This window comes from Nothobranchius furzeri, chromosome 12 (assembly GCF_043380555.1).
Source record: "Nothobranchius furzeri strain GRZ-AD chromosome 12, NfurGRZ-RIMD1, whole genome shotgun sequence".
NCBI classification, from domain to species: domain Eukaryota; kingdom Metazoa; phylum Chordata; class Actinopteri; order Cyprinodontiformes; family Nothobranchiidae; genus Nothobranchius; species Nothobranchius furzeri.
Genome location: NC_091752.1, coordinates 11,685,503 through 11,707,025, shown reverse-complemented (window position 1 = coordinate 11,707,025; position 21,523 = coordinate 11,685,503). Strand labels below are relative to the sequence as shown.

Genomic DNA, 21,523 nt, shown 5'->3' with positions numbered 1-21,523 from the left:
CTCCAATATTAACATAAAATTGTATCTGTTACAAAAATAAAAAAAGGCATTCGTCCTGAAGGTGATTTAACTCCTTTTGCTCCAAAGTGCATGAGTGATTCCTCAGTGAGGAAAGCCGGCTGCTCTGTCATTACAAGGCACATTACAACATCCATTCAGAGAGGGAACAGTCTGGCCCCACCTTTAATTTCATGCTGCTCGAGCAAAAGAAAGGACACAGGACAAAGAAAGGCAGATTGATGCCCGACCCGGACTCCTGTGCTCTTCCTGCTGACACCAGTAGGGAGCGCTAATCCAGTCAATGAGAAGCCAGCTTGTCTAATGAAATCTGTCCGTGTAGCAGCAGCTCAGCCTCAATTAAAACAGCCCCACACCGTGTCTGGGTGACAGTAGATCAAGTCAGCAATTAACCCTCTGGCTGGCCTCCATCATTCTTCAAATTGGAGCCGGCCGACCAGCAGCACACAATCTCTGCAGATATTAAATTTACATTCTATTAAGTTTAATTAGGAGGGATTTTAAATATACTGGGAATTTGGGCACAGAGCCCTGATTCTGCCATTGACCCTGGAATAACGGCCCCGCTGGAGGCAGAAGCACCGCAGACACCCATCGCTGTAACCTCCTACTGAAAATGTGGAACCAAAGGCAGACGGAGGCCACCCCTCACCTGTGACAGAGCAGTAGATCCTCAACACCCTTTTTTTAATAAAATACCTGAAAGCTAGTTGAAGATGAAGATCTTGTATTTGTTGCATCAAGTTAACAAGCTGCTAAAAGACATGAAACTTAACGAGCCAACGAGTGAACAGTTCGAGCAGGATCCTTATTAAATCAGAACTTCACTCCCATCAACCAAAACAAACCTCTAACTAAAAGTACAGGTGGGCTAAAGTACAAACATTTTAAGGGAATTCACAATTTTACCAAAGTTATTCATGAGTTTTAAACCAGTTAAATGCTGAACAATCCACCCACTTTGTTTACTAATTTAAACAGGTTGAAAGTTGTAGATCCATCAAAGACTTGGAGAATTAAATCTTTCTATAGATTCATGAAAACTCTACTGTTGACCGTCATGTGGAGGGAAAGGGCTGCTTGATTTGCTCCCAAAACCACTGGAGAGCAGGAACGGCAGCAGAAGAAGAGTCGGGCTCATAGAAATGTTTTTCACCTCCTCTAATATTTTCTAACAGAAAGTAGGAAAGAAATCAAACTCCTGCAGAAATTTCACCCAACATTTAAAAGTAGTGAATAATAACAGTAGAAGGTGGGATGAACTTAGATTTATCCCATAGCTGCTCTGGTGAATCTAAACCTGGTTAACCCTCCCGTAGCTAAAGATTAGCTTTGATGTGTAAACCTGAATGAATGCTTCGTGTAAACCGTTCACACACCCAGCTAAACCTGCATTTGGACGCTTCAGGGGTTTTCCATCAGCTAGAAGCACCAAGATACTCAAACTGCATCAAACCTACCAACATGTACTCTGTGAAGTTTCCCGTTACTATAATTCAGCCGAATGAAGCTTCAAAACCTTTTTCTTTGCATGATTTCTTGTTTTATTAGCGCTGATGCAGATCATGATCAAGCCAAAGCGCGATAAGACCCATGGGAGAAGAAGGAGAGAGCTGGTGGGGTCTGGACCACCTCCAGGCTGCTCAGCCCCAGCATTAGTCTCCACGTGGCTGTGTCTTTTGTTCGCCACTCAAAGGGCCACTGAATGGGGGTCAATTGAAACCAATTCCCTCCGTCTGACACAATTAATGGGGTTCCCTGGGCTGGGCACAAGGGGGGGGCGGCTGCAGGTCTGTGGTTACTGATCCTGACGCACAAGCATGCCAGGAATTTGCCACCTGGAATTTGCTTTCTGACAATAACAAACCCACTTGGTTTAAAAGACGCCAACATTTCCATGCATCCTAGCATCCCTCCTCTCATCACCGCCCTGGTCGCTGGCCAGAGTCCAGTCATCCAGGAGGACTGGTGTGGTCTGCAGCTGTAAAGACAATTACTAGAGTACTTTGTGATCAGTGACTCTCTAAGGAAGACCAGCGGGTCCAGTGGGTGCCTGAGAATTAACTCTAGTGTTCAGGAAATCAAAAGCAGTTCAATGTAGCTATTGGGCTATTTTCTACTAATTAATCCAGGGCAGAGCAAAGGGCAAAGGGGGGAAAGAAAGAGCTGGGTGGGAAGGAAAGGCCAAGGTGTCTGAATCACTTGGCGGATAAGTATCGATCCACCAGAAGCCCATCTACAGCTAAGCACTTCAGTGGATGTGCACTAATTGTCCTGTTGACATTAATTGTCATTAAAGGGCTTAAAATGGCCTCCAGGCTGTGAGTTACATCCTGCACCGAGGTTTCACCCCATTTGTTTATCGCTGACATTACGGCCCTCTTGGCTGCTAGCAGCAGGGTCTCCGTTGGGCCTGGACTGGTAGATCTCCATGCAGGTTTCTGAAAAAAACAACAACATCTGCCTGTCTCCAAGTAAACACCAGCCACCCAGAGTCCCCCCAGCCCACTGTCCCGCACCTCCTGAGAACGCTCGAGGAGGCGCCTCATTTAGTGCATTATCAAGCTGTAGCTGTGCAGCCACACACACACACACACACACACACACACACACACACACACACACACACACACACACACACACACACACACACACACACACACACACACACACACACACACACACACACACACACACACACACACACACACACACACCTTTTCCCACTTTGAGCACATTTCTTTATTTATTGGGAAAATTCTACTGAATCAATAATCCAAAGAAAAGTCTGATTTATGTTAAATATGGAAAATTGTTTCAGGAGGACAGGTGGAAACAAACTGATATGCTCCGATGGAAGACTAATCCCGAGCATCAGGAACGAGAATCGACCAAAAACACCAAAACACTAGTTTCACTGGTTCCTCCACGTCGGGCCTCCAGCTCCGGGGAGATTTTAGCTATTTAGATTAAATGAAAAATCAATTCTTTAGTAACTCTAAACAATTTTACTGCAAAAACAAAACAGGGACAACGGTGGAAACAAAAGGCCCGTTTGTCTCCACTTGACCGGAGCGTCCTGACAGGACCAAACGTGCACCTGCCTTGGCGTTTTGTACTCAGAGTTGAACCAGTAGCGAGAGTGGGCGGGGCTTGTGACGCTGACTGGTTGTAACTAGAACTACTAAAACCTTTTATAAAAACTGCTGATTTTCTTCTTCCTCTGGTGTTATGTTCCTGTTTACAAACATGCTTTAAATGTATGTTTGTTTTTATTTACAAATAAATGTATGTGGAAAACGACTTTTTCAGCTAGCAAATTATTTTGGGTTTAATTACGTTTTTATTGTAAATGAGAGTTTTAGTAACTTTGACTGTAGAACCAGCGAGTGAACCTGCAGGATGAACACGGGAAGTTATTATTGAATCCTCAAACCTCTGATGAGGTTAACTGGTGACCATTAACTGCAGCAGCAGTCCGGCTGAGTGGAAAACGTCTCCTTTAACTGGAGCTTCTGCAGGGTTTTAGCAGCGGAGCGACAAAGCTTTCCTTCTCTTTGCCACACAGACATTTATGAAGGTATTAAAGTGATAAATGATGACTTACTGAAAATCACAAACTGGTTTGACATGAATAGGTTGTCACTCAACTTTAAGAAAACTCATTTAATGCAGTTTAATGACGGAGGTACCGATGTATTGTTGAAAATGGATGTATGGAACTCAAGAGGTTAAAGGAAATCCCGTTTTTGGTGTCATGTTTGATGAAAATCCTTCATGGGAACCACATATTAGGGTTAGCGTTAGCTTGGAAGGGTTATTAAGTTCATTCATTATGTTGTCTTATGGTCGATTTACAGTCCAACTCAAGTTTATTGAAGTGGTTTGTTAATAATTAATCTGATGACGTTTTCTGTTTTGTAAAAAAAAAAAGAGCATAAGATGTCTCTTCTGGATGGATTTTGGATGGAATTTCATGTTTACTGATTATATTCTAAACTTGTTTCCTTGAATTAAACTTAAAAAAGAGCTTCCTCTGTGATTTGGTGGTTTGAGTCCGACATTCAGATCTTGCCCTCCTTCCTCCCTTCTGAATGAAACCAACAAAGCTTTAACCTTGAACAGGTCCGCTGATTATTGGACCGCTGAGTGCCACCCCTACATGAGCCTCCAAAGCAGGAACACTCACCTCAATAACTTGCTTGGAGTCCAACCGGAAGTTAAAGTCCCCAAAGATAAAATATGGCAACCTCTCGTAGCGCTGGTCTGTGATCCTGAAAAACACGATCCAAAATCCAAAATGATTACAGGAAAACCCATCAGGAGAAAACATACAGTACATGATGATTACCACCATGGTTCCCAGTATCTGAGAGGGAGCTCCATTCAGGTGGGATACAGCGCCACCTGGTGGGCTGTTACAGTAGCATGCCTGAAATGACTTATGGAACAGGGGATGTCCAACTTTTTGGGGGCCAGGGACCTCTTATGGGGCAAACACTTTCCAAGGACCCCCTTATAATCCTCGTAAGATCTTCTAAACAGCCTCATGTCTTCCCAGATACTGCAGAGATTTATTTTATTTCTAAACATTCAACATAAATACTCTGTTTCATGGTAAAGTAGACGTTATAGAAATTAAAATAAAAATGTTTGAACATTTTTAAGCACTGGGCTAATTTATTCACATTTTAACTGTCTTTTTGAAATCTTCCCCAAAAATTCAGTGAAAAGACTGAAACAATTTCAATAAACCCATTTTATTTAGTTAATGAGTTCAAATACTTTTTTACACAGACTTTAAACACAATGAACATGTTGAGTTTGGGCAGAAAACAGGAAAACTTGGCCTCATCCTTTGCTTTATGCTTTCCTACACACAGTGATCAGGTCATCAGTAACATCAACTACTAGTGAGAAGGATGAGCCCGTCTCAATATGACAAACTGACTCTAGGATCATCTTCCACTTGTAAACGAGCCCTGTGCTTAGTTTTCATCACAGTCAGAGTTGAAATGATGATTCACAGAAGTAGGAGGCAGGGAAGAGGAGCAACACTTGTGCAGCCTCAGCAGCCAGCTCAGGAACCTCCTGTGAGAGGGAGGCCCAAACGTTTGTAGACTCGCCTGCTGGAATCTGGCCTTCGGTGTTCGATCACAGGAAAACTCCAAGAGCTGTTCTTCAGCCACTTCCTGTTGCAGCACTTGGATCACACACCCTGTCCCAAGCATCAGTGTTCACATCAGAGGAGTAGGAGCTGAAGCGCTCACACGGTGATGTTAGGTGTGAACTTACAACCTTGTTCACAATATCAACAGACAGGTTGGGGGAGCATGTCAGTTATTCCAGCTTGCATCCTTCTTTTCCACAGGTCTGTTTTCCTCATAAAGGCAGTGATTTTTTTTACTAACTTCAGGGATAGATGTGTGGCCTCCTTGGATAAGCCAACTTGGTAACACACACAACAGAAAACTGACCAACGTCGGGCTTTTGCTCTTCCTTGAATTCTGCCATTTCTCTGCGTAGCTCCAAAACTCGCTGCAACACTTTCCCACTAGACAGTTTGCACCTGCTGCAGCGCTCCATGAGCGTCTCTCCGTTAGAGCTGAAGCTCAGATCACCACGGGGAGGGACAGATGGGGACAGACACCTTCAGGAGTGGCTGGTTGAAAAAAACGTAAGGATGACGGTTTCGCTGCTCGGGCCTAATAAATGGAAGCTTTCATCACTTATTCTCAGACATTTGAGCCAAAAAGTAACTCTAAGAAACTTTTATTAGATTAGATCTATTTTTTTTTACAGATTCAATCTGATGTTTATTCTCTTACCTAAAATTAGAATCAATCAATCAAAGACACTATTAATCCCAGAGGGAAATTAGCTACTTTCTTCTAGATATTTCCTGCAAATTAGCAATAAAATAGCCATCTTTGCTCCGAACCGTTCTTTGAACGTTGTTTTAGCTGTCATCAACAATATAAATGTTACAGATACAAAAGATGTTACTGGTGCTTTAGCTCACTTGGTAAGACGTCGGACTCTTGTGCAGAAGACCCGGGTTCGATTTTGGATGTGAATATTGTTTATTTAGAGTTTCTTTTTTACATTAATGGTATTTTTTTTACAGTAAGATGCCCAAATTTTCATTTGAGACTTGCCGAACGGCATTGAATTCACAGATAAAAAAGATGTGGGTTCAACTTTCATTTTGGAACAATTTTTCAAGCAAGGGAAGGGAATGATCTGAGCATGCAGGAGGACTGACCCATCTTAAACCTTTTTCGGCTGTGCTGAAGAGAAAGGTACAGAACCACATTATTTAATTAATTAGCTGAACGTTCTCCTGTCCTCTGTCCTCCGGGCCACCCACACCCACACACACACCCACACACACACGGGACTGTCTCAGCTGTTATTTTCGTTAAGGAGTGTGCACGTACAGCATGTGCGCCTCGTGCACGAGCCTACTATTGAAGCTGCCGTTACGCTATTGGCCTGAGGGGGCAATCACGAGCATAAAAATTCAAAACTCCGTAAAGTCCCTTTAAACCTGCATGTTTTTATTATTGTGGACCTATCTATGTTATTAAAATGATCAGAGCCACTACAGAGTTATGTTGTGGTAACGTGAGAGGGACTGTGAAATAGTAAAGCTTTTACTGTTTGCTTCATGTTCAATTCAAATAAAATATACACAAGAAATATATGATGATAATACAAATAATAATTTTATTAGGGCTAAAAGGCAGAATACATGTTTTGTTTGTTTGTTTGTTTTTTCTCATTACATTACAACTTCACGTTGTCCCACATTGAGTATCTCTGTCCCACATTTGGCAAGTTGGGATGTGGTCACCCTATCCCCTGATTTAGTATTCTTAAACAGCTGCTATTTATGCCACGAAGGATCTCAGATGATGTTTTACTACAATTTTAAAGATGCTCTTTAACTACCAAACTAATGAGTGAAATCCCACAAGCAGCACAAAGTCCAGAGACAATTGGCTCATCTTATTGCTTCTCACTCACATTCGAGCATTTTGTCCTAAATTAGAGCGAGAAAAGTGAAACTAAGACATTTGGGAGACCTTAAGGTGGTCCCCTGCTCCTGAGGAAAGCAGGTCTTTCTCTGACCCAGAAAAAAACAATCTGGTTTACAGCTGAGACCAGTTAGGTGGAGCTACAGACACAGGTTAGGGCCAAATAACAGATTATTCTTTGGCTGATCAACTCTGGTAACAAATACTCTTGTGATTACTTTTAAAGGTCTTCAAAATCCGGCCTAATTAAATGTCACTTATCCTGCTAATGTTTAATGCATTAAGGGTATAGATCCGCTGTGACATGGATTACTTCCAAGCCTTTAGAGCCAGTGTCCCAATGCTTTCAAAACATAATTTAAAAAATGCACCTAAGCGACATATAATGAACCGGCGCGCCTCATCGCCTGCTTAAAAGCAGCTCTTCTACACAGCAGAGATTAGAAATTAAGGTGAATGTAGCGCCGGCTCTTGCTAAATTAATGATTCAGGATGCGTGGCTCGCCATCGGCGCTAATCATGTGGAAAAATCTCACAGCAGCTTCCACAGATAACAACATATTTATAGGGCCATAAAAAGAGCAAAAGCTTTTCTTAGTGGTTGTTCTCTGTCTGGATGTCTGTCATAAAACAGAGCCAGTTCTGAAAGCTGTGTGTGTGTGTGTGTGTGTGTGTGTTAATATCCTCTAAACTAAAACCGACATGTTTTTAACTAATAAACCAAGAGAACATTGTGTTATTTGGTGTAAATTTTTTTACATATTATATTATATTATATTATATTTTTTTGAATAAATAAAAACTTGAATATCTGAATAATGCCTTTGTTTCTCTAGGCTCAAGCTGATCAACAAATAATGATTATTTTTAGACATATATTTTAATTAACTTTAAATACCATGAAAAAAAGTATAAAAATGCATGTTTATTTTAATTTATGAGTTATTTATTTTATTGCAGTTTTGTTCTAACCAAATCAAATCCTATTCATCAAAATAATAATAATAATAATATGAATTCCCTTTCAGTTGTAATAATGTTTCACCGTTTTGTTTCTTTTAGAATTAAAAAATAAAATAAACATTATTTTTAGAAAGTTATTAGAAAATAGTTACGTTATTTCAAAATAGACTTTCTTTTGTTCTCCATTTTACCCCTTGTAAAAGTGAATTAACACACATAATTTATATTTAAAAGGGCATTATGGAAGTTTGACAGCCAAAACATGTATAGAAATAATAAATTTCTTCTTCATACATTCTCCTGCAATGCCCTGGTCCTGTAGAATGAGCCCTGGCATTTTTACTGTGATTGCCTGTTTTTCTGTAAAATCACAGAAAAAGAGAGCTGCTCGGGTCGAGCAGGCTGCTTCATGCGCGCTCACGCTCAGGCATTGCCCATAGCATTTGCTATCAGTAGATTGCCATCATAACACCTAGTGACAAAGGCAGCTACATTTCTGAGGACCCTTAGCTGCTTTCTGTAGAACTTTCTTCAAGATATGTCCTGCAAATTAGCAACAAAATACCCATTTTCGCTCCGAACCATTCTTTGAACAGTGTTTCAGCTGTCATCAAGGATATAAAATGTTACAGATGCAAAGTACGTCACTGATGCTTTAGCTCACCTAGTAAAGTGAAGACTCGGGTTCGATTCCAGATGCGAATACAGGGTATCTGCAGATTTAAGGGAGCCAAATTTAAGACTTTTTAAGACCTTTTTTAAGGCCACTTTGACCAAATTTGAGCTATTTTAAAAATTAAATTTAAGCTATAATTTCCAGCTATTGCCTGGAACCGGTGCTAACCACGTTGCGAACGTGGGATTAGCCATCCAGTTACCATTAAACTTGCCCTTTCCCATGGCGCAAGTTCCCACTAGCTTAACCAGCTAATGTGCTCATCTAAAAAAAAATAGCCCCCTTTCACAACCAACTGACTGCATACGGTTCCGCTTACGTCAACATCATACACAAAAAATGCTGAACACTAACTAGAAATTCACGGAATTTTTATAGAAATAAAAGAATCTTGTTTATTGGGTCTTTGGTCATTTAAGACCTTTGGAAACTGGATTTAAGGATTATTTGTCATTTTTAAGGACTTTTAAGGCCTTAAATTAGGAAAAGCTAATTTAAGACTTTTTAAGACTTTTTAAGGACCCGCGGATACCCTGTGAATATTGTTTATTTAGAGTTTCTTTTTTTACATTAATGGTATATTTTTTACAGTAAGATGCCCAAATTTTTATTTGAGACTCGCCGAACGGCATTGAATTCACAGATAAAAAAGATGTGGGTTCAACTTTCATTTTGGGAACAATTTTTCAAGCAAGGGAAGGGAAGCTCTGTGAAGCTGACAGACTGACCCATCTTAAACCTTTGTTGGCTGTGCTGAAAAGAAAGGTACAGAACCAAATTATTTAATTAATTAGCTGCGTGTTCTCCTGTCCTCTGTCCTCCGGGCCACACACACACACACACACACACACACACACACACACACACACACACACACACACACACACACACACACACACACACACACACACACACACACACAAGGGACTGTCTCAGCTGTTATTTTCGTTGAGTGTGCACGTACAGCATGTGCGCCTCGTGCACGAGCCTACTAATGAAGCTGCCGTTACGCTTTTGGCCTGAGGGGGCAATCGCGAGCATAAAAATTCAAAACTCCGTAAATTCCCTTTAACTATTATTCCTTATTTGTACACACACACACACACACACACACACACACACACACACACACACACACACACACACACACACACACACACACACACACACCTAAAGGATTATTAAGAACACCTGTTCAACTTCTCCTTAATGCAATTATCTAATCAACCAATCACATGGCAGTTGCTTCAATGCATCTAGGGGCGTGGTCCTGGTCAACACAATCTCGTGAACTCCAAACCGAATGTCAGAATGGGAAAGAAAGGTGATTTAAGCTATTCTGAGCGTGGAATAGTTGTTGGTGGCAGATGGACCGGTCTGGGTGTTTCACAATATGCTCAGTTACTGGGATTTTCACCCACAACCATTTCTAGGGTTTACAAAGAATGGTGTGAAAAGGGAAAAACATCCAGTATGCGGCAGTCCTAAGGCAGTGAAAATGCCTTATTGATGCTAGAGGTCAGAGGAGAATGGGTCGACTGATTCAAGCTGATAGAAGATCAACTTTGACCGAAATAAGCACTCGTTACAACCGAGGAATGCAGCAAAACATTTGTGAAGTCACGACACGCACAACCTTGAGGCGGATGGGCTACAACAGCAGAAGACTCCACCGGGTACCACTCATCACTAAAAATAGGAAAAAGAGGCTACAGTCTGCACCAGCTCACCAAAACTGGACAGTTGGACTGGAAAAATGTTGCCTGGTCTGATGAGTCTGGATTTCTGTCGAGACATATTGTTGAGTTAAAACTGAACAATTGGAGGTGATAGTGCTCAACCGCCACTGAAACCATCCCCCAGAAAGCACCAGCAAAATGGCCACCGATTGGTGATGAAAAACACCTGGGCAAAGACGGTGGGGGTTCAATCCTCAGTCAAACAGGAACAGCACAACAAGCTCTACTCATGAACTTTACTCTGAAGAAGCCAATGGTTTGTAAATATTTCTGGTTTATGTTAGTAAGTGTTTACGTTGTACTTGGAGAGTATTCTGTTTACGTGTCAGAGTAAGTTGAAGCACTTTACAGTTAATTCTTTCATTTAAATTAAAATGGTTAATTTATCTGAAATGTTGTTCATAGGGCTGCTCGATTATGGCAAAAATAATAATCACGATTATGGTGACTGAAATTGAGATCACGATTATTTAGGACGATTTTTCTATTCATGTTGATTTTATTTGTTTTATTCAGTCATAAAATTGCTCAGGGCACAATCAGGACAAAAATAAATAAGAAACAAGATGATCACTAAAATAACTCCTGATTCCCAGTATAAAAAGTCCAATATCTATGACCCAAGGGCTATAAACCTTGGTTTAACTCATTTAAGTCTAACCAGTACAGACCCAAATACCAATATCTTGCAAATACTGACAGCAAGAATTATACAGTGGCATTTATAACAAATAAACGCAAATAAATTGATGTTCACAAAATGTTGCATAACATTTATTGAGTCGTGTCAAGGTGCTGTAGGAGAGTGCACTAGCACCGTGTCCTCAGAGAGATTAGTTATTATTTATCAGCGTGAGGAACTTATTTCTACCTTATTTATAAACTATTTATTTACAGGTCCATCAGTTAATGTAATAATTGTCCCAACCACAGCTGCACCCCCCACCCGGTCTCACAGCAATCGGGGCAAGCTGCACGTGTGTTTAGCGCACCGCACGCGCACATTTAGCCGTTTTTAGTGGCTCAGGAGTCCGCAGGTGCGGTGTGTGTGTCACTCACTCTGGTTAATCCAACAGTGAGCCGGCTCCGAGAGCTGTTTCTTTAGCGACCGACACATCACTGCATCATTCCCTTTCCTAATGTCCTAAAGAACGGTCCGGAGCACAGGCGGAGTGTTTAGCTAACCTGCAGGAAACGTCGACAACAGTTATCCAGAAAGTCGCTAAGGGTTACCAGAGATGTTTCTGAGGTGTTCGCTAGGTACTTTTAAGATTTAAAAAGTAAAGAAGGGGGTCTGAAGCTGTTTGAAATAGCATCAAAGTCGCCAAGTTGGCAACACTGTAAGGAGCGCTTCATTTGCAACTCAGGGCAGCGCAAGTGGGAGGAGCAAATAATCGGCTTGTTTTGTTTTTTATAATCGTTCAAAACTCAGATCGTAATCGTGATTAAAATTCGATTAATTGAGCAGCCCTATTTGTTCATTCATTTATTTTTTATTTTAAAAATATTTATTTACAAAATATTGTTGCTAACCTTTGTTTCTGTGCTTTGAAGGTTATCAACCTGATGAAATCATGCATTGATCAATTGAAACCAACAAATCTCAGAGCTGAAAAATAAAAGTTGATGAAAAGCAGCATCAAGAGTTGTCCCTGAGTGTCCCTTTGGAGCAGAAGTAGTGTGGAGCTTAAAACATTAAATGGTAGAGTCAGAATTTGGCGTAATAGAATAAGAACATGGATCCATCGTGCCTTGTTACCACTGTGCAGGCTGGTGGTGGTGGTATCATGGTGTGGGGGATGTTTTCTTGGTACACTTTAGGCCTCTTAGTGCCAATTGGGCATGGTTTAAATGCCACGGGCTACCTGAGCATTGTTTCTGACCATGTCCATCCCTTCATGACCACCATGTACCCGTCCTCTGATGGCTACTTCCAGCAGGATAATGCACCATGTCATAAAGCTCCAATCCTTTCTAATTGGTTTCTTGAACATGACGATGAGTTCACTGTACTACAATGGCCCACACAGTGTGAAATTCCCAATAAGTTTGATGTGTCACATGACCCTCTTCCTATTGAAAAAACAAAAGTTGGATCCAAGATGGCAACTTCAAAATAGCCACCATGGTTACCACCCATCTTGAAAAGTTTGCCCCCTCACATTTACTAATGTGCCACAAAAAGGATGTTAATATCACCGACCATTCCTATTTTGCTAAGGTGCATCCAAATGGCCCACCCTGTGTGTGTGTGTGTGTGTGTGTGTATATATATATATATATATATACATATATATATATATATATATATCAGTGGCGGCTGGCCACTAGAGGACGATAGGGCGCCCCCCCCCCCCAGTTTTCAAAAGTGTTTTTAATTTTTATTAAAAAAATAAAATTAACAATAATCATATATTCCAAGTTAATTGCGTGTTTTGTAACAAAAACAAATCATACATATATATCTATATCATTGGTGAGAAGCTCCCTGCCGAGCGGTGGAGGCGACAGAAAGATCGCCCAAACAGCAGTGAAGCAGCCAGCCAATTGCTGACAAGAAAATCAAACGCATAGGAATGGGAATGCATCCAATCAGCGTCATTGATTCGGAAGCCCAAAGGGCGATAGAGCTACCGCCAAGGCTGTTCGTTGGTGTTCGGGTTGAGCTCGACTCGAGCAAGGTATTTATTTGGTGGTGATGAGGATGCAGTGATGGAAGTGAGTGGGCCTACAACCAGCATGGATACCGGATCTCAGCAGCCACTGAATTCAGTTCGGTCTCTTCTCCAGTATCCGTTTGAGAGGAGAACAATGGTTGAAAAACTTAATGTCAAAGAGCTTGGACCAGATCAGCCCGAAGTAAAGATAAGCCAGCAGGACAAGGAGAAGGGTAAACTGCACACACGAGGCTTCTCCCGAAATTGGTACACCAGGAAGGCGTGGCTAGCTGGATGCAATCACGCTAATGCGTTATTTTGCTTTCCGTGTTTGTTATTCAAAACGACTGGGACAGATAAGGCATGGATGAGTCAGGAGTTACAGACATGAAACATTTTTCTGAGAAGGTGAAGAAACACGAGTCATCCCGGACACACATGGACAACACGGTGAAGCTAGCCATGCTAGGCAGAGCTAACATTGCCATGCAGCTCGACGAGGGAAACGGAAGAAACGGAGGACGTTTGGCCAGAGAGAACAACAGCAGCTGGGTGCAGAGGTAAGCTGTACATTACATTTCTGTGAACAAGACAATCAGAATCAGAAATCCTTGGTTGTCCCACAAACAGGGACATTTGTTTAATAACATGTTTAACGTGCAATAACTGTAAAAACTCATTTCAACACACATACTTATTATATATATTTAATCATGTAAATGTGTATTTCATGTAAATTTGTACATACAGCAATCTGATTCCATTTTACTTGTTACACTTCTGCTGCAGCAAACAAATTTCCCAGGTTTTGGGACAATAAAACATTTCTGATTCTCAATTAGATGTTTTTACTTCAAATGTAAAAACATCAGATTGAGAATCAGAAATGTTTTATTGTCCCAAAAACTGGGAAATATGACATTTGTAATAGGATACTGATGACATTATTTATGTTTATGTTTATTCATTTAGCAGACGCTTTTATCCAAAGCGACTTACAATTTATAACCTATAGGGCATGTTGTGATCTGTGGGGGAAACCGGAGTACCCGGAGGAAACCCACGCATGCATGGGGAGAACACGCAACTCCACGCAGAAAGGCCACAGCCGAGTTTCGAACCTGCAACCTTCGTGCTGCGAGGCAACAGTGCTAAACACTGTGCCACCATGCAGCCCAACAACAATAACTACAAGGAGTGGACAGTAGAGAGGGGGACGGGTGCAGGGAAGGTGCTAGTTAAGAAGATGCTCTCTGAACAGCAGGGTCTTCAGGAGTTTCTTGAAAATTGAAAAGTGGATACACACACACACACACACACACACACACACACACACACATATGTATATATATATATATATATATATATATATATATATATATATATATATACACACACACACATACATATGTATGTACATGTCATCACTGCTTTCCCCACTGAGGGACAATAAAAGGATTTTCTATTCTATTCATCTATCTGTAATCTTTCCAGTTCCTGTTTTAAAGTAGGTTAAATATTTTTCACAGGCCAACTAATTCTCCTAAATGAAAATGTAATATCTCACCTATTAACTTTTATGCTTTGGAGCAGAAAAAGTGCATAAAAACCAGAACATCTGAAGCCCAGTGTGCTCCGCTCTGATTGACTGTGATGCTCACCTGTTCCAGCCAGACACCTGCACCTGTGGGGTTGGTTCCGAGCTGAGGAAGGAGCTGTGTGGTTCTGTTCATCTTCATCACAGACAACAGGTGCTCACACAGGTTAGTGCTGCTGAACATGGAGAACATCTAAGCAGCTGGACAACGCTGTTGGTCAGCGTGTTGGGGGAGAGATAGACACTACTGCAGCCAGAGTCCTACTGATGGAGCTAACCTGGAGTTAAATTATCTGGGTCTGGAAGTTGGTCGCTGTGCTTTCTCTGTCAGCAGCAAACAGATTACTGAGCTGTTAAAATGCATTTCTGGGCTAATTTCTGAGTAAAGCGCAGAGTTAAGCCTGATTTATGCTTCTCCGTCTGCGTCAGTGCGGAGACACGCAACGCCATTATCCGTCCTTGCGTAGGGCTCCGGCAGGCATGCAAGTACGTACGGAGTCGAGCCCACTTTTTTAAACATCCGTCGAATGAGACTGATTACACAATCTTGTGATTGGTCAGGACGCCGCTGTTGTTTACAGCGCCGCCAGTGCAAAGAGAGCCGAGGATAACTAGCGGCAGACATGGAGAAGCTTGAAGAATACCTCGCGAAAAAACTCTAAAAATATGAATGTTTAATTCTCCCGTGAGTGGAGGAGTGAAAAGATGCGCAGCAAGCATTTTATTTGTGGATGGAAATGACAGGAAACGTGGGTTTAGAGGTGGGGAGCGCATGAAGAGGTGGGAGAATGAGAGACAAATATGTCCGTGTTAAAAGTCTCTTATATACACAAAAAACACAATATAAAACCACCATCTTGGACCGATACATGACAGGATACCACAGAACAGCGCTAAGCCCTCTGTTGTCCTGCCGGGCAATTGCTTTGCAACACTCTCCAGGAGACGGAGAAGTATGAAAGCAAAACGCTTCCGTCAATCCGTGCGTGTCTGTCCCTTGTGGAGCTGACGGAGAAGCATAAACCAGGCTTTAGAGGAGTGTTCTGTTTGTCCAAGACTGAGGAGGGTATAGACGTCGAGTAGTAGCGTGGATGCTAATGAGTGTAAACAAAAACGAGTGCCGCAAAGCACTATGGGATTTGTAGTCTTTGCTTCAAAATCGGCTGGAGGGCCAGTTTTAATATATATTTGATTTTGCGGGCCAAATAAAAATAGACCGTGGGCCAAATCTGACCTGAGGGCCTGAGTTTGACTCCCGTGCCTTACAGGGATTAACTTGTAAAAAGATAGATATCGGTATTTTCAGAAACGGACCAACCCTAACCCTAACCCTTAGACATTGTAGATTCGTACGACCTCAAAGGAAACAAGTGGAGCTCAGACGTTTCATCACTGCTGATAATAAATCACCTGTGATGGCGAGTCTAACCATTGGGTCGCCGAGCAGCTAATTAGGGGATGTGTTGACACGCCCTCAGAGCCATTCCAGTCCAGGCTTCGAATCAAGCGACTTAATTGGTTGTCAAAATTATTTCCTTCAATCAGCGTTCACAAGCATCACACAACTAGAAAAACGAAAAGATCCACAAAGTAGAGATAATAATCTGTGCAGAAAGCATTTGAGCGGTCCCCTATCACCTGCTCACTATACAAAATTCCCACGCACAATCGATAGACACCACGTGACCCGATACTACTCCTATCCACCACAACCTGAGTAAACATAGTACTACTGCAACATGTCTATAATCAAGTACAAGTAACAAGTAGCTGATAACACAGGCGCTGCCCCAGCTTTTATTCCTGCCTTAATTAAACACATTATTACCAAAATAAGTTATAAGCAACAATACCTGCATGCAGAATTCACGCTAGACATGTTTGTTTTCATTTTGACTGACAGTTTAAATAACGGCCATGATCGTTTCCTCTCGTCATTTTTATTTCTGAAATAATAATAAATAAAATCTCCCAATTTAATTTCCATTAATATTTAGTCTAAAAAAGCTGACCAGCGTGTCCAGCAGCATATTAATGTTACAATGAAACAATTTCACCTAAAGTAGGAACATTTTACCTGCTGGTTCTGGTGCTGCTGCTGGGCTGTGACCCACAGACGAGCTCAGAGCTGCTGATCATGGTGTCCAGTCTGAGATAATGCTCAGATGTTCCAATGGGACTTTGATTGATTTTGTAACCTCCGTGATCTTCTCTGTCCGTTTAAAATGTCCACTCACCTGCATGCTTCAGGGTAACTCCACAGCACACAGGTGCTCACATGGTGCTTTCATAAGTATGGACTTGGGCATATTCAACACATGTCTTAAGGCTGTGGTTGGCACTAAATGCACTATGATTTATTATTAGGTGATTGCTCAGTTAAACAATGTTGATTTTATATTTCCTCATCAGGGTGACGCAGTGATAATTTGCTCTTGTTGTATAGTTGTGTGTCTATTTTCTGCAGGTCTAGAAGCAGACTCTTGTTCATAATTGTTTATTTTTGTGGACCCCCCCCCCCCACCACACCTCTTTTTATTGTCTCTTCCTTTCTCTTTCACCTCTGACTCCGTGTCTGGTTGGAATTATAAAGCATAAAAAAACAATAACAATAAAGTTTTAAGTACCAGGCGTGACATTAAAGCAGAAGCTTTGATGCTCCACCTGAGAGTAAATATGTAAGGCTTGTCACCAGCATTCAGACATTAATTCTGTTTGCTTCACAGCCAGACAGGACACGGGGGGTGGTGGGGTGGGGGTGGGGGGTGGTGAATGGATGAAGTGATGATTGATGAGGGGACAGGAGTGAATGGCTCTTTCTGCTGCTTAACAGCCATGTCTGATACCCACAGCCTGCTTGTTTTGTCTGGTGCTCCGAGGTATCAGCCACAGGTCAGAAGGTAACGCTCTGTTTACACGATCATTTCCTAAAACACTCGTGGTGACCCGCAGGTGTGAAGGTTGACTTTTGCGGCGGGGCGGGGGGGGGGGGGGGGGGGGGGGGGCATTAGACGCTGGGTGTGAATGGGGCCAGAGGATGGGAGGTCTGGAGCTGGGCCCTGCCCCTCACCCTCAGCAGGGGGCCCATTAGTCTGGTCATCAGGCTAACAAACTGTGTCGGTGCCATTCCTGCACAAAGACACACTCCTTTACACAGTCTATAAACATGCTTTCTCCCAGCCAATCCATCGCATGGTGACACCCTAAAAGAGCCAGTTCTCACCAGGCTTTGGCTGGGGCCTTCAACCGGCCTTCTGAGGGGTGCACAAAGGCAGAGAGGTCAGACGTAAATTTATGACACGGCCCTGGACTCAGCTCCCAGGCCTCTTAAACCACCAACACAAAGCAGCCATCACATAGTCTCTTTTTCTACTATCTTACATCCAAACAAGCGTTAATGGAAGTGAAGAAAAACCAGCATCCGTAACTGGAAATGCCACCAAACACATCAGATGTCCTCCAGTCCGTCACGTTCATCAGACAACAGGTTTATCTGCTGCCTCTTTATACCAGTTTCACTTCCAGATGATGTGCTGTGACTGACAGCTGAACTGAGTTGGAATGGACAGTCCATTTGGGATTATGAGTCCAAACGGGGCCGTGTCACGATTAAACCGACAGAAGTTGGCCGGTCTGGACCTGCTTTGCACACAATGACCCCGCTGAGCCCTGCCGTCCTTTGTGACTAAACGTTGATAATTTGGGAGAGTGTTAGCATTGTGAAGAATCTGCTGGCAATGTCTTTCTGAATGGGCCATGGGTGGCCCCTGACAGGACCTTTGACCCCACACCATTGCCACAGCATTAGCAGCCTATCTCCTTAGAAACACCCACCCCAATAGGAGCACCATGCAGGGTAGATGTGGAACTGAGGGGACACAAACCTGTCCCAGCAGTCACACAGAGGTCAGGCACCAATGCTCCTCAGCTACACTGCCACATATGAACCCGAACCCCGTTTCAGACACAAAACCTCCCCGCACATAATCCACCATTAATAAGTTACTGTGTCCCTTATTAAATCACCCATCTCTGCATTTACACTCCCTGGTGTTCCAGGTCTAATGGGCCTTTTCCATTGCCCAAACTGGCATGGAACGGGAAGGATCGGGTTGCTCATTTTTTTGTTCTGATTGTAAAACCGGTTCAGACAACCAACCCAAACCGCGCCAGTCACGGGACTTTTTTGGCTCCCTTCTGTTGTAGGTCCACAAGTTCCCGGAGCAGTACGGTTAGGGTGGAGCAACAACACAGTCCACTGATTGGTTGACATAAATACATTACTACTTGCAACAAGCAAAACAAACGGAGTTCCGTTGTTTGTATTTTCGTCAGCTGTACATGAATGTGAATAAATGCCAGCAAGTAGCAGCAGGTGTTGGTCACCTTCAGAGTTCCAGACGTTTCTCACCGTCATTGTGAGAGTCCACAGGAGGAGCTAGACGGATTGGTAGTTTTTTCTCAGTGGATGGCAGCCGAAGGTTCAGAGCGGACGTCGGCTCAATGTCGGGCCAAGATGAAGGAATTAAAGCCCAGTATAGTTAATCGTTAAGAACCGAAACAGCCAGAGAGGATGTTTTTCCAGATGGGAGAAATACGCGGAGTTGCTACGATGCGCTGGATGCTATTTATAGCCGAGGCAGCGAGGCAGGCTTCTGGACTTAGCGATTGCACTCTGGAGTCACAAATTAAAAAATAGGTAAACTGAAAACTTTGGGGAAATGACACAGAGGAGGTTTCAATTTTTACTCTTCTAACTTTATTTAGAGGTTGCAGTGCTAACGCTAGATTGGGATTTGGTTTCTGCAGATTTCTCTGGTGTCTAACGGTGCTGATGTTAGTGTAGGCAGAGTTGTTCCAGCTGCTGCTTGTATAACGTTACTGTTGAGTTAAGATGTAATTCCCTCATCCACCACAAGGGGGCTCGTGGTTTGAACTGAATTAGACGTAAAATTTGTTTCATTTTAAAAGTGGAACAATGTTTTACACAGAATTTAAGATTATTAATATAGCATAACTTCAGTTATTATGAGCCTGGTGCAATGGAATCATGATGAGTGAATGATTGAATGAACGAACAAATGAATGAATGAATGAATGAACAAATGAATGAATGAATGAAAAATAAGCAGTGAAACAGAGGAAGATTAACCTCTGCTCTCTGCAGCTCTTGCAGCAGGCCGTCAAAACACACACACGCGCACGCACGTGCACACACACACACACACACACACACAAACACACATGCACACGCACACACACACGCACAAACACATGCGCACACACACACACACACACACACACACACACACACACACACACACACACACACACACACACACACACACTAACACCTTTTTAAAATGTCTTCCTTGTTTCGTGGCAGCATGAGCTCTGCTCCTGACATTGGGGCGGGTGTAGATGTGGAGGACACGCTGCCCACTGACATGAACACTTGGTGAATTCCCTGCGGCTTAATGAAGGATCTCCCTGCAAATATCAAGTCCTCCCTCTCACTGCTCAACGTGTCTATTGGCTGGAAGCTGGCGGGCCTCTTTCTGCTCTTTCAGCCTGTTGTTCTGGGAAAAGCCTAAAGGGAAACATTTAGATTGGAGGTCTCTTTGAGACATGGTGACAGTTGACTGATGACTCTCCATAAAACCACAATGCATTGCTCTCTGGTGGCCATTGCGGCCCACTGCCTCCCCATGGGAAACTAATTGCTTTGAATTGTTAACGGCAACATTATTTTTCTGCCAATCACTGCTTTTCAATGCCCTGAAAATGAGCGTGAAACAAGTCTTTTCAGCCAACAAAGCAGTTAAATGTCCCCAATGTTGATCAAATTAACTTCAGCACTATGACAATGGACTATATTTGTGAGAAAATAATGGTGCGCCACAATGGATGCTTTTATAGCAGGATTTCACAGTTGTAATGTAAAACTGTTCTCTCTTAACCGGCCCGACCTCACTGAAAGGGGGAAGGAAACAGAAACAAACTCTAAAACACAAAAGGATTTCTTCTAGCAAGTTGGAAAAGAACTGTTGGTTTTATGTCCCTTCCTTTCACACCGACTCTGGTGTTTTATCATCAATGTTCTCCTCTAGCAGCTCGAGTCAAAGGATTTTAAACTTTGCAGAAACTCTAATCGATGATCTGAGCAGGTAAAATCGGGACATTGTGCATTGATTTCTTCTGACGGGGTGGTCCACACATCCCTACAGGCGCTGGTTGGCTCAATGCTGTCCCCCTGAGGCCTTGAAGCACTTTAAAGGGCCTTATCAGCTGTAGCCTCTAAATGCAGCATGTTCTTTTATTAGGTCCGTCGTGGACAACATGGTTGCAGGAGCAGCAGGTTCTACTGCAAGTTGCCAAATGGACTCCCCCACCCATCTCAAAAGGAGAGATTAGACATCAGAGCTGCAGAGGACCAGCAGATCAGAAGGAGGGGTAGTTGGCTTTAGGTATCCCCCTGTCCCTCTTCCTGCTTTGCTTCTGGGGGTAGGAGTCAGAGCCAGGACAATAGCCAAAAAGATGGTTCCCAACCAGCCAGTGAATGGGAACACTGTTGGTGGTAGTGCCTCATTCAAAGCCCGGCCTGGGCACATTGTCCTCCCAGATCGGCAGAGGAGAATGGAGTTTGCTGGTGGCTGCCAAAAGGTTAGCAGCCTCAGTGAAAAGACCCACCTATTATTCACTGCCCTTTACAGAACCCAGGCTCCCCTTGGGCTCCTCCTTTCCCTTTGCACTGCCAGCTTTTTCCCACTCTGGTGCCGGATCTGCGCCTGACAGCTTCCCAAAAACCCAAAGGGTGAGGCCCGTCCCCCCCC

At 42.8% G+C, this 21,523-nt stretch overlaps 2 protein-coding genes across 3 annotated transcripts in view; one reads left to right on the top strand and one right to left on the bottom strand.

Annotated features, from left to right (window-relative positions):
* Positions 1-21,523, top strand: part of LOC139062058 (spectrin alpha chain, non-erythrocytic 1-like) — a 610,856-nt gene that overhangs the window by 316,537 nt on the left and 272,796 nt on the right. The window lies entirely within an intron of this gene.
* LOC107375791 (inositol polyphosphate-5-phosphatase A) overlaps positions 1-21,523 on the bottom strand; it is a 302,051-nt gene that overhangs the window by 55,768 nt on the left and 224,760 nt on the right. For both annotated transcript variants that reach the window (XM_070542253.1, XM_070542252.1), the window contains exon 9: positions 4,208-4,292. In XM_070542253.1, the coding sequence (XP_070398354.1) occupies positions 4,208-4,292 (85 nt within the window). The remainder of the gene's footprint in view (positions 1-4,207; positions 4,293-21,523) is intronic.